The sequence below is a fragment of the Mytilus edulis genome, chromosome 1, assembly GCF_963676685.1.
Source record: "Mytilus edulis chromosome 1, xbMytEdul2.2, whole genome shotgun sequence".
Classification (NCBI taxonomy): domain Eukaryota; kingdom Metazoa; phylum Mollusca; class Bivalvia; order Mytilida; family Mytilidae; genus Mytilus; species Mytilus edulis.
The window spans coordinates 29,152,823-29,166,204 of record NC_092344.1 but is presented as its reverse complement, the minus strand read 5'-3'; the positions used below and the strand labels follow the sequence as shown (position 1 = coordinate 29,166,204).

Genomic DNA, 13,382 nt, shown 5'->3' with positions numbered 1-13,382 from the left:
GCATACTATATACATACATATACATATTATGCATCGACGATCGTTGTATTACGTAACATACTGCTATACCAATTGACCCCTGATATCAACTAAGGTTAGAACTTCCTCCAGGCCGTTCATTTTATTTTTGTTCCAATAAACGGTTCTTCAATCAATTATAATTTCTGAAGTATTTACGATGAAAGCATTATTCTCAAATCGTCTTACACAATGATAAAATTGTATTTATACCACAATTGAAAAGTAATTTAATAAAACAAATGACAGATGAACTGATTAATTATAAAGATGAATGTATGTCCATATGCTCATATATGCACATTCGGACTAAAATTCGCAACTTGTTATTATCTCATCGTAGCATATTGTTAATTTTGCTAATATATGCCTTCAACCCCAAGAGGTATAAATGTGCATTTCATTCTGAAAGATTAATAGATCAGCAGGTGATCAAGACCGTTTTAAAAATTCCTATTTGCCAATGAAGTTTAAATGATCTGCGTCCTCAGAAATACGCATGTATTTTTCCATCATAAAAGTAAACCTTTAACCCCGAGAAATATATAATCTGTTTCTCTCTAAATTTACAGAAACATAATGTGATAAATTTTTGAAAATTCCTTATATCTCAATCGATTAATGATACTAGTAGTTCTGTAAACTTCAACATATATCACAATCTGTACCTCAATACAACCGTCCCTCACACTTAACGGATTATACAACGATCAATTAATGATTGAACGTCGCTCACGCATAACGGATTATACAACCGACCTATTAATAACCGTCGCTCACGCATCACTGGTTCTATCAATGACTCAATACACACCCGTTTTATCGGACAAACGGATAATTCCCTGAGACACGGAAAATCTCCGGAGAACCGCAAAATATTCTGTAAAACGGAAAATTTACGATGAACCTCTATTTATTTTCCGTTCCGCGCAGATTGGCCAAAAAACACCGATTTTTTTACAAAAATCACGGTGATTTTCCAAATAGGTCTGCCAGTGAAAGAAGCCTAAAAGTATCCTGAAAAAAACAAAAAAACATGCATATTGAAATTAAAGAAATCAGTTTCTCTCGTCTTGTTTTGTATATAGATTAGACTTGGTTTTCCTGTTTGAATTGTTTTACACTAGTCATTTTGCAATCTAATTAAAAACCGATCTCTCATCGCTCCCGTTTTCTGATATGTCGCGTTGCAGATCTAACGAAACCGGCTTTGAGGTCACATGTGAGTGACCTCATAGGTGTTTTTTTTTCTTCCAATGAAAAAGAGTCTTCCCCGATCTTGGAAATTTATCCTGAGGTAAAGGGATGTAATTCATTTTATTTACGACAAAATCAGCAGTCCAAATAATTCATTAAACTTTTTTGATTGGCTTATTAATAGGTCATCAACTCATTTGCATATCATTATAAATTCATAACTTTCAGTTCACTCACATGTGACCTCAAAGTGGGTTTCGTTAGATCTCCCACGCGACATATCAGAAAACAGGAGCGATGAGAGATCGGTTTTTAATTAGATTGTTCATTTTGGGGCTCTTTATAGCTTGATGTTCATTGTGAGCCAAGGCTCTGTGTTGACTACCATACTTTGGCCTATAATTGTTAACTTTTATGGAGAGTTGTCTCATTGGCAGTCATACCACATCTTCTTATTTATATGGATAAAGAATATAAGACAATTAAAAAAAAACTTAACATATCTAACAATTTCAAGTCTCCCACAATGCTCATGCTTTATTTTCATTTCAGAGGGTGGTTAAGGGTTATTTGCTTCCAAAGTGCTTTTTTTTCACCATTTCTATTTCAAGTGCTTCCGTTCATATAGTTCATAACAGCAATGTGCAAGCATTTTTTTTTATGTTCTCTTCATCGTAAAACGGTTATTTTATTTCACGTTTTTTAATGCACATACCCCCCCTTTAGGACCCTCATTAAAGTTCTAACAATCTTGGCAATAACAAAAAAATTATGATAAGCTAGACTGGTAAATTCTACAGTTTTTTTCATACCAAATATAATTAAAGTGTGTGCCTTATTGCAAACATAATAAACATATTACCTGTAGCAAAATTCCCCGCTTGTGCCATTCTTGGATGGATGGATGAAGACCCTGTAACTGCTGCCAAGGATCACCTGCATTGATGCGAGCATCTTGAGCATCAAAGCCCCTTTCTACACTTAGTCCATCTCCAAATAGAGGTATTATCACAGGATTTTCATCTCTTGTACCAGGAACATATTGGTGGTAGTCTTCCATGATATCAACCATTTCTGCAATTCTTGCTTCATCTTTATCAAGGACTCCCAAAGGGATCTGAAATTAAAATAAAAGGCGTGACAACTATGTAACTAAAGCAATGCAACTTTTTGTTTGCCTTGCTTCAAGAAATATGTTACATTATTGAAATATTCATGAATATAAACACAAAAAGATGTGGTTTTGTTGCCATTGAGACAACTTTCCATTCTTTATATGTTTATACATACCAAATTGCTTTTTCTAGATGAATGTTGCTCGTATAAATGGACACGAGAATCTTCATATTCCAAATTCTGGAAGCAAGGAATATTGGCAACCAAAACTTCTTTCACCTGCTGTACATAATCTAATCTGAAATATAAGGCAAAATCAATTTTAAATTAAGACGTTGACAATTTAGAAAAAAATTAAATTAAGTTTTTGAAAATACCAATGGACACTAACTTGACACTGTATGACGTTTTAACTGATTTGTGTACTATGCTAATTTTTTTACTACGCAAGCAAAGACTCACTGAAATATGCCTGATTTTTCCCGTTTAAATTGTTATACACTAATCATTGGACCCTTATAGCTGACTGTTCAGTGTTAACCAAGGTCAGAGTTGAAGGCTGTACTTTGACCTGTAATTGTTAACTTTAAATACATTGAAACTTAGATGGATAGTTGTCTCATTGACACTCATACCACATCTTCTTATTTATACTAATTGTCTAACATAAAATGCAATTAAAAGTCTGACCTGTCACAAACACTTTACAATGTGTTTTATCATATGGCACTGTGATCCATAATTGCTTATATTTACTACTTTAGGTCATGCATGGAGATTTGTCTTATTGGCAATCTACCACATTGTCTTATTCTTATATATATATGGTCGTGTGGTCTAGCGCACAGGATACAATGAGGTGATTTGGTGTCACGATATCTCAGAAGCATGGGTTCGAATTCCGGTGAGGGAAAAACAAAAAATTTGCAAAAGCAAATTTACAGATCTAACATTGTTGGGTTGATGTTTAGACGAGTGTCATTTTTCTATAAGAAATGTCTGACAAAGAACAGTTACATAAATAGATGTATTCTATAATGTCTGACAGAATTACCTCTTGACGAAACATGGTAATGGACCTTTTCTATGGGTCTGTATAAAACTTACGCTAGGACTCATGTTATTGCATTAAAACACTGCATTTGATTAGGGACTGTCCTTTTTGAATTTTCTTTGTGGTGTGCAGTAATTTTGTAATTTTTATTTTTTTCATGTTGATTAAAACACGTCGCAAATAAAATATTCATACCTTATGGTTTTAACCTCTTCTTCATTAGTTAAAAACACAGTACATGGTATTTCAGCAACTTCTGCAGGTGTTGGCTGTTTATCATCAAGATGCCCTGTTGGTATCCGATCAACAGCCGCATATGCCTGCACCATATTTTTCATTATGTTCCCTTTGTCTCTGCTAGTTTGCTTTGCATGTAAATGTTTGTTCACATTGTCGAAGACTAAACTATATAAACAAAGTTCATTTTCTGGAACTTCTTCCTATAAAATAACACAAAAGTTGCTATCAAAGTCATATTTGGCTCAATACATATTGCCATCCATTATTGCATGAATATCATTTAATATTATTACTCAAAGAATATATACTGTAATTGCAAGCTCATGCAAAATAAAATTCTAAATGTAAATCGATCCAACTATTAGTAAAGTTATAAAAGATACAATTTTGGTCCCTTTTCAATAATGGTCGGGGCCAACACTCCTTTATAAAATATGATCCTTCCTCTTCTTGCAAGTGACCATCTAATAAAATCTCATTCAAATCACACAAGTTAAATACTGAAGTTATAGTTTTTTAGGGGTTACTTTTTTGTTGAGGTTGAGCCTATAAATGAATTTTGAGAATTACCCGCCACCCCCAACTGAACATGCCATGCCTTGCCTAAACCTCCCCCTGTTTTTTATGGATCTGTCACTTTATTCTACAGTAAGAGCACCCTGAGGAACATTAAGTTAAAGTTTGAAGGTATTTTGCCCAGTAGTTTCAGAGAAGATTCTTGACGCCGAAGGGTCATGTAAGCTTAAAATCTGACAACGACAGCATCATAGGACTTAAAAATTATACCTCATTGTCAACTTCATTAACAACCATTAAATCTTCATTAACAACCATTAAATCTTCATTAACCTCCTCTAATCCTTGTCTTTCAGCTGGTGTAATCATAACTGCTTCTTGCAAATCATCAGCTAAAATAGCTAAAATATAAAATAAAAACTTATTCTAGTTTAATATGTTATTCTGGAATCTAATGTTAGCATTACTTAATACTTGCAATCACATTATTTTTATCATTAATCATAATTATTAATTTAATGTCAAGAATCAAATGATCAGTAAACAGTTATCAGATAATCATATATAAAATGAAAAGTAATCATGAGAAAAAAGGTTCCCCCTAGAAAAAACAGGACTTAATTTTCACTTACCAAAATGTCTGTTTTACTTGTCCTTGCTACTTTTAAATTTTAATCATAGCTGCTCAAGAGAGTAACCTTAACCAATATTGTCAAGTAATGTTTGAGTGAAATTTTGACATTCTATTTAAGTTAGACATACTCTTTGTTCCTTTCAAATTATGAACTTTGTCCTTTATGATATTTACAGTTTTTATATGTACCTTCAACTTCATCTTCATCTTCAAAAGGAATTGTGTCATTTAAGCTTGTTGCATCCTCGTCTCTTCCATTATTTGGATTGGCATCCTCATTGTCACTTTCTACTGCATATGGTAGAGTATCGTCCAAAATGGCAACCCCTTCTCCATCTCCCTCTTCATCTAAAATTGATTATTGAATTGTTCAACACAAAAGTCAACTAATTAAATATCTGATGAAATATTTAATTGTATTGTCACTGCTAAAATAAGGGTAGATATGTCAAAAATGTTTGACAGATATGTCATATCCAGTTCTGGGGTTTGACACCCCCCCCCCCCCCCCCCTCCCCCAACCTTCTTTTTGTTGATTTTTTTTAATCTGTGCAGAATTTGAGCAAACAGTACATCTATGGAATTTAAATTTTAAGAAATATAACAATAATATTGAGTTATGAAATTACAGTCGATTGCAAGTTTCACACTGAAATTTAGAGTACATATGTACAAATTTAATTGATAAGCTACATGTAGCACTTTAAGAACGCATCAATTGTATTTATTGTTGTCTGTAGTAAGTGTGTATTTGAAAGTATAGATTAAATTTTAAAAAATTATGTATACATAGATTTAATTTAGCATATGATACCTTCTTCATCAAACAACCTTCTGCGTATCTGTACAGCTGCTCTGTTGTTACGGGTTAAATGCTCTTTCATCTCTGTTAGATCTTTACTAAACCCCTGTCTTATCTTGTCCACTGCACCACGTGTTGCATCTGTTCCTAGCGTGATGCCTAAATGGTTCAGTCGGGTAAATGCCTAAAAAACACATCTATATTAAATTTCATACATACATTAAAGTTGAAATCTTAACATTTGTTAGTAAGATAATCAGTGATTGTGATTGGGTCCTGTGTCTTTTTATCACAATAAATAAGGTGAATTCTGTATACCTTCTAATGAGAAACATGATTAATGTTTCATTAGATATCTCATTGCTACATGTTTATAAAAAAGTAATGTACTTGTTTTTTGCTTCAAAGTTTTAAATCAAAATGATTTATTCCAAGTTCAAACAAAATGCACTGAATTTTAACATTTTGATAAAATAAGGGGGGGATAGCTCTGTGTATGACTTGTTTCCATATGTTATATATTGTACTGTCTATTTTTCTCAAACTTATCATGCCAATTTTGGGTTTCATTAAAGTTCAATACAACATGCATATTAGTTCTAATTCAATTTTTATGGACATATCAAACCAAATTGCAATACAGCCTAACCTGTGTAACAAACAAAAAATAATTGTACAATAACATTGAGGTGGTACATATGTAATAACTATAAAAAAAATTCAGACAGTCTCAAATTGAGCTGAACATTTTTAAACACTTTTTTTTTTTTTTTTTTATCTAATTCTAGTCTCTGACATTTGTCTTAACACAGGTTTGACTGATTTGTTATAATTTTGGACTTTTTACCTTTCTGGAGGTTCCAGACATCCACATCTGCAGCCCAATCATTTCTTGTAAAAATTTCATTGTGTAGGGTTTCCTTGCGAAGACAATCTGTCCAAGGATGCAACCTAAATTTGGCAGTAAAGACACTTGTGTTTTTCCAAACTTTCTCTGTAGATTGATGTTATTTGACAAAGATGATGACACAGCTGCTACTAACAGTGGACAAATCCTTTTTGTTTCTTCTACTGCACTGTCCCATGAAAATTGATTGAAAGCATTGATGCCATTTTTCGAGCCAGAGCGCCACACTGTATCATGCTTTGCTTTACAAAGCTCAGAGACCTCTTTTTTTATCTCACCGACCATAATATTTTTAAAAGCTGTTCTTGCAGCCTTAGAGTTTTTAATCAAAGTTTTAAAAACATTAGAGTATCTGCTAGCTGATAAATAAATTGAAGCAGTTCTTTTATATCCAAAAGAGGAATGCTTTTTGCCTTTCAATTGCAGTTTTTTCGACGATTGGACAAATTGTTTCATTGTATGTTTTGGGGTAACAGTACATGTAGTTCGGACACATTGTTTCTTTGTCCTGTATCTGCTAGGAGTTCTTGGTGATGCACATGTCACTAATATTTTTTTCCCAATGTAAGTTGAACTATCTGCTACTGTTCTAAGCTCTTCTTTGGAATACAGTAATTGTCCATATTTGAAAACTTTGGAAGAACAACTAGAACAAATGTATGCCTTTTCATCCCTATTTGGGGTTAACTGAATAAAGTGTTCGAGTACATCACTCACTTTTTCTGGTTGTCTATGTAATTTACTGTCAATGCTTGTTCTATCAAATCTTTTTCTTTTCACTTGATAAACAAATTTGTCATTACAGATACTGCAACTGTCATTACAGCTGTCAGCAGGTTTCTGACTTGCCATTAATACTATTTCATTTGATTTATATCTTACGTTTTTGCATGTGCATTGTAAACAATCATGGTTTCTGTTTCGATCATGTGATCAAATTATCTCCCTTCCCATGAAAATGAGAAAGTGATTTTGATTGGTCAGAATATTTATGAATGGAATCCATTGATATTTAAAGTGGAGTGAATCAGAGCTGAACAAATCACAGGCGCTTGGGTCTATGATACAGATTTTTTTTTTTTTTTTTTTTTTTTTTAAATATTCAATTTTCTATATTTATAATACATATCTATCACTTCTGTGCATGTCTCGCCTAGTTTCGAGTGATTTAAACGACCCAGAGAAAATACCAAATTTTACTATCCATACTAAGCGCTTGGGTCTATGATACAGATTTTTTTTTTTTTTTTTTTTTTTTTTAAATATTCAATTTTCTATATTTATAATACATATCTATCACTTCTGTGCATGTCTCGCCTAGTTTCGAGTGATTTAAACGACCCAGAGAAAATACCAAATTTTACTATCCATACTAAGAAACAAAAAGGCAACTAACTCGACGCCATTTTTCTGCTATCTATAAATAAATAGATTGACCTACCTGGATTCCCCAACGATTTCTCTGGGAAAACGTGCCTTCCTTGTCGTCAGATCGCACACATCATTGATATTTATCAAATTGGTATTGTTCGTAACATTTTTAGTCCATCTCCAGCATATAATAAAAAGATTTTAACTATTTTGACTATTTTCAAATTTACGTGCCCGGAAGTTGATTGTTTTTCCCGAACTTTTGTCAAAGGGAAGTAATATTTTCCCGGACTTTTTCGGAACATCTCTCCAAGTACGTAAGAAAATAATAAAGTGATACGATGATTTCCGAACTTTTAACAAAAAGGCGCAAATTTCCAATTGCCGGAAAAGAATCTTCATATTCAGTCTGAAATGATGACAATTCAACCAAAGGAAGTTACTCATAAGAACATTGATTCATGATAATTTATGAATATACAGATTATCACACAAAATTTACTTGTGAGAGGAATTAAAAAAAATTAAGCCATTGACCATTTGATCTGATATTTTTATTTGTTTGGTGTAAAAGGGGGGGAGGACATTTACTATTATTTTCTTTCCACGAAAATGTTATCGACTTTGTTTTAATCATTACAAAACATGGGTCATGTAAAAAAAAAAAAGGGGGGGGGGGGCAATATTTCCAAATTTTGTAGTTCCCCTTTCTAACATAAAATCAAAATTGTGTGATTTTTGAAAAATTAAAGATTATGACCACTAACCATCAAATTAGGGGCTTGATTTTGTTCGTTGTTCATCATATCTGTTTGTTAACATATAGTATTAGTTCGAAAGTCATCGTATCACTTTGTTATTTTCCTACGTACTTGGAGAGATGTTCCGAAAAAGTCCGGGAAAATATTACTTCCCTTTGACAAAAGTTCGGGAAAAACAATCAACTTCCGGGCACGTAAATTTGAAAATAGTCAAAATAGTTAAAATCTTTTTATTATATGCTGGAGATGGACTAAAAATGTTACGAACAATACCAATTTGATAAATATCAATGATGTGTGCGATCTGACGACAAGGAAGGCACGTTTTCCCAGAGAAATCGTTGGGGAATCCAGGTAGGTCAATCTATTTATTTATAGATAGCAGAAAAATGGCGTCGAGTTAGTTGCCTTTTTGTTTCTTAGTATGGATAGTAAAATTTGGTATTTTCTCTGGGTCGTTTAAATCACTCGAAACTAGGTGAGACATGCCCAGAAGTGATAGATATGTATTATAAATATAGAAAATTGAATATTTAAAAAAAAAAAAAAAAAAAAAAAAAATCTGTATCATAGACCCAAGCGCCTGTGGAACAAATATGATAATAGGGGCTTTTCTGAGGGAGAATAAACATCGAGACATAGTCGGATATGTAGAATAATCCATAAACAAACGATCGGTAGGTGTTTGCAACACTGGGGAAGCAACAAAACCCTGAAAATCCACTGCATACAAATTGTAGGCTTTCTACTACTTTTTGATAGTAGCACTTTCTGTCTCCGTGTGGACACAAAAAAAAAAAAAAAAAATAATAAATAGCCAAATGATGAAAAGAAAATATGAAATGACAAATGTACCCACACAAGAGACAGATTATTCGGTCTAAACATCGCTTACCTTACAAATTTCCAACGTTCATTCGTCACTGCTGCAGATCCAATACTTGTCTCTCGCCGTAAAGTGCTCATTGAAAAATTTTGCAAACAGCTTTTACAACTAGATGAAAACGAAGAAAACACAGAGGAAAACATAGAACAATTCTACATCGCTGAGCCCATTGCAAAACAAAACGTCAGCGACGGTGACCCTGACATTCCTGAGATTGACGTCAGAGAATATGACGAAGAGCTGGTGCTTGGGTTAGTCGATTTGTTAATTGAAGGGGAGATTGAAACCGATGAAGTGTACAGCATTTGTTAGTCTGCAGATCTAAAATCCAAAACATTAAAAAGATATAACTCTAAACTTAAATCTTTGTCTATAATTAGCTAATACTAAGAATGCAGTCTCCAAAACGTTGGTCATAAGAAATAGTTACTTGCAGTACAGTTAAAGTGAAAATGAATAGCAAATAATATATCATGCTTAGATAAACAACAACAAACAAACAAACAAACATACATACATACAAACACTTACGAAAATATATTAAAAAATATCAGAAAAGAAAAAAAGGCAAACAGATACGGAGCAAAAAAATACATATATTATAGCAATCAGCAACAGCAAAGGGAAATAATGAAACAGATAAATTTACATTCGATTAAAGAATGTCTTCAGTCATTTGCCGGATGATTTAATTTAGAACTTGAGTGAAATTTAAATATGAATTGTACTATGCATGATAACGAGTCAGCATTAGCATCATTTGAAATATAAAAAAAGAAGATGTGGTATGATTGCCAATGAGACAACTATCCACAAAAGACCAAAATGACACAGACATTAACAACTGTAGGTCACCGTACGGCCTTCAACAATGAGCAAAAAAAAAAAGAAGATCTGAACCCTTATTACATTTATATAGGTATTGGTTGGCCGGTCAGAATGAATATCTGTTTCTTTGTTGGCACGAGAACATATTTTTATTCACATGCAACTAAAATACACAAAAACGTACATAATTTACAACAGAATCGTGTTGTTAAAAAACAAATTTATTCCTTCTTGGCATATTTAAGCTGCAATATTGTTTGTACACGGCAAACTCTGTCTGACAGTTGTAATTTATCAATTGCATTCTGTACACGACTTGTTATTTTGTCTTCAGTTAATGAAGGGTCTGAATTGAATGTTTTGTAATCCCGCTTTTGTCTGCGTTTTGTTGGCTGTTTCTCCCATACAGATAGGTTTTTGTGAAATGTGTAGTCAGCTATACATGTTTTAGGTAACAGCGATTTCTTTTTGGGTGGTTTCCAGGTGTTTTGTTTTGAAGTGCAAGGAGTATTGTCATCGATATTAATCTTCTTCTCACAACGTAATGAGTTGTCTTTCTGTTTGTACCTCTGAGACCATTCTATAAGCTGATACAGGACAGCGGATACATGACCGCATGTACCAGACAATCTGAAAGCAAACCAAAAAACATCATCAGATCAGGGCATCTTATTGAAATATTAGGCGGATTTCGGTAAGTCGGTAAGTGCATTGACATTTTTCAAGTTTAACTCCAAAAGTCGGCTTGCCAAAGACCCCCCCCCCCCCCCTATTTTCAAAATAATTGGTGCTTTGTTAAAAAAAAAATGTAAAAGTCACCAGACTGGGTAATACAACTATAGTCCCCTATATATCTGATTCATAGAATGTGTCCATTTGTCTGATATATATATAAGCAGTTTTGTGCATTTGTAGAAAGAAAAAAAATATATACGTCACCGGGACGTGTCCCTGTTATCAGACAGGTTATATATCGCCGGACATGAAGGTAAGGATTTGAAAAAGAGGACCCAAACTAGGGAACGTCAATAGTTTGTTCCCTACCTTAATTATGACTTTGGTCCTATATGCGTTGAAACATGCTGTCAAGGAAAAGTTTTTTTTTTTACCACGAGTGAGAATACAGGTAGTTTGATATCAATTTAAATATTTCCTCATAAAATTGCGTGACAAGTGAAAAAAACCAACAACATTAATTCATATACGTTTGCCACTTTCGGTGAGTTTTCAAGTTGTCTTACTTCATGATCATAAATTCGTTGTAATTTTTTTCACGATGTTTTTGTTGGTAAATTAATTTATTGGACATTTCAGCTTTTCATAATTTTGTTAACGTTGATTAACACCTTCTAATATGTAGACTCGTCCAAAGAGCTTCTGATTGGCTTACCCACTTTTGTGGAAGTTGATTGGGCGGTAAATTCTAAATGTATTTGTGTACTCCATGACAATATGTGTATAGAATGCAGTACACATGTGACAGTGGAATGTGTTGTTTTGTTGCATTCTTCAGTGTCTTCAGTCTTAATTGTGTTTTCTCTCAAATTTAATGAGACAAATAGTGCCTTAAATGCAACCATATGAAAGTGTTTCGTAAACGCATTGACTTTGAAAAAATTAACACAGATGAGCGACATAATAGGCTGAGTTAAATAAGTGACACGGGACAAAATAGGATTTTTTTATTATGACAAAACATGTGTGAATCTAGGATGAAGAAGAAAAGGAAGTCTGTATCAAGGTAGGATAAATATATCCACATATTTTATTTGCTGATCTGTAATTTTTGTATTTAGCATTATTTAGTATTACACTTACCCGGCTTTGCACAAGCAAACAGCAAATGTAATCTTTACTTTGTTTTGATTTTGCGGGTCACATTTCTTTATCTGAATCCGGACCTCGTGTGTTTCTTTTCTCATGGAGGCATAAACAAAAGCTTTAATATAAAGTCCGTGGCTGACTAATAGTCTAGTCTGTCTACAGAATCAATCTAAACAAATTGCAACAGAAAAGATTTTTTAAATATCATATGAGATTATCATAGCACATTACTGTTAAAAAAGTCTAACAAAATCGTACGGTCGGAAATCGGTGAAAATTGAAAATAAAAATATCGGTGAATTGTGCCTACCGATTCATGTCAGAAATGGTCCGCCATATTGACAAAGGGAGAAGACTCTTACATATGTGAATTTATAGAAACCAACTGAGAAGATGATATCACTGAAAGAATCGCTAAAATAAATTAATATTATTATAAAAGTATGCTGGTAAGTGTTTTTTTAACATACACTTATGTTTTACGTGTATTTAGATATTCGGAAATGCGTCAAGAAATGAATTAAACATACAAAAGTTCTTGACGCAGGTCAAACGCCAAACATCGCTATATTTTTGTTTATTTCAAAGAAAATAAATAAAATCAACTACCTTTACATAAAATCAATTAAATTTAAAGTAATAAAGTCCAAAATATAGCAATAAAAATAATTTAAAGGAACGTAGTAAGACTCGTCCCTAACGAAAAACAAAAAAGTATGGAACGCCAAATTAACAAAAATGGATAGTCATAATTGCAATTTTGTCGATTTTGAACTTATTACTATAGCCAAAGCATTTATTCTTACCTACTATTGCATTTTCTTCAAATAAATAATTTAAATAATTATTTTCTTCCTTTATTAATGAATAATTGTCGAAAATGAACTATTTTGTAATTTATTTCAGCTTTGAATTCACTTGAAGAAACCTGTTCAGTGTCATGATTTTATTGGAGCCAACCATGCTAACCACAGTCACTGTGCTAATTGTTTAGCACACGGATAATTTCTATATCAGGTAATATATTATATTTTTCTGCATTTCCTATTTCAATGAAAATATTTTATCACAATGGAGTCAAAAATATTTGTGTATCTTGTACTACCAAAAGTCAATTTAAACCAAATTCAAAATGAATGGTCAACTAAACAAATGTACAGAATATGCTACAATAAAACACAATCGAAAGTTTCCAAGTAGGGAAAACATCGAACATAGTATACTTGTT

At 32.8% G+C, this 13,382-nt stretch overlaps 1 protein-coding gene and 1 long non-coding RNA gene across 2 annotated transcripts; both read right to left on the bottom strand.

Annotated features, from left to right (window-relative positions):
• Nucleotides 1-984: 984 nt before the first annotated feature.
• LOC139501106 (uncharacterized) lies at nucleotides 985-7,425 on the bottom strand. Its single transcript, XM_071290450.1, has 8 exons — nucleotides 6,425-7,425; nucleotides 5,590-5,761; nucleotides 4,965-5,123; nucleotides 4,412-4,542; nucleotides 3,581-3,825; nucleotides 2,506-2,629; nucleotides 2,078-2,332; nucleotides 985-1,035 (listed from the first exon to the last, which is right to left on the bottom strand). Exons 1-8 carry the CDS (start codon nucleotides 7,334-7,336, stop codon nucleotides 985-987), a joined length of 2,049 nt encoding a protein of 682 aa, XP_071146551.1. The 5' UTR covers nucleotides 7,337-7,425.
• A 3,224-nt stretch (nucleotides 7,426-10,649) lies between these two features.
• On the bottom strand, nucleotides 10,650-12,291 carry LOC139528996 (uncharacterized). Its single transcript, XR_011665734.1, has 2 exons — nucleotides 12,149-12,291; nucleotides 10,650-10,960 (listed from the first exon to the last, which is right to left on the bottom strand). It is a non-coding gene; the product is annotated as an uncharacterized lncRNA (long non-coding RNA).
• Between the last annotated feature and the right edge of the window lie 1,091 nt (nucleotides 12,292-13,382).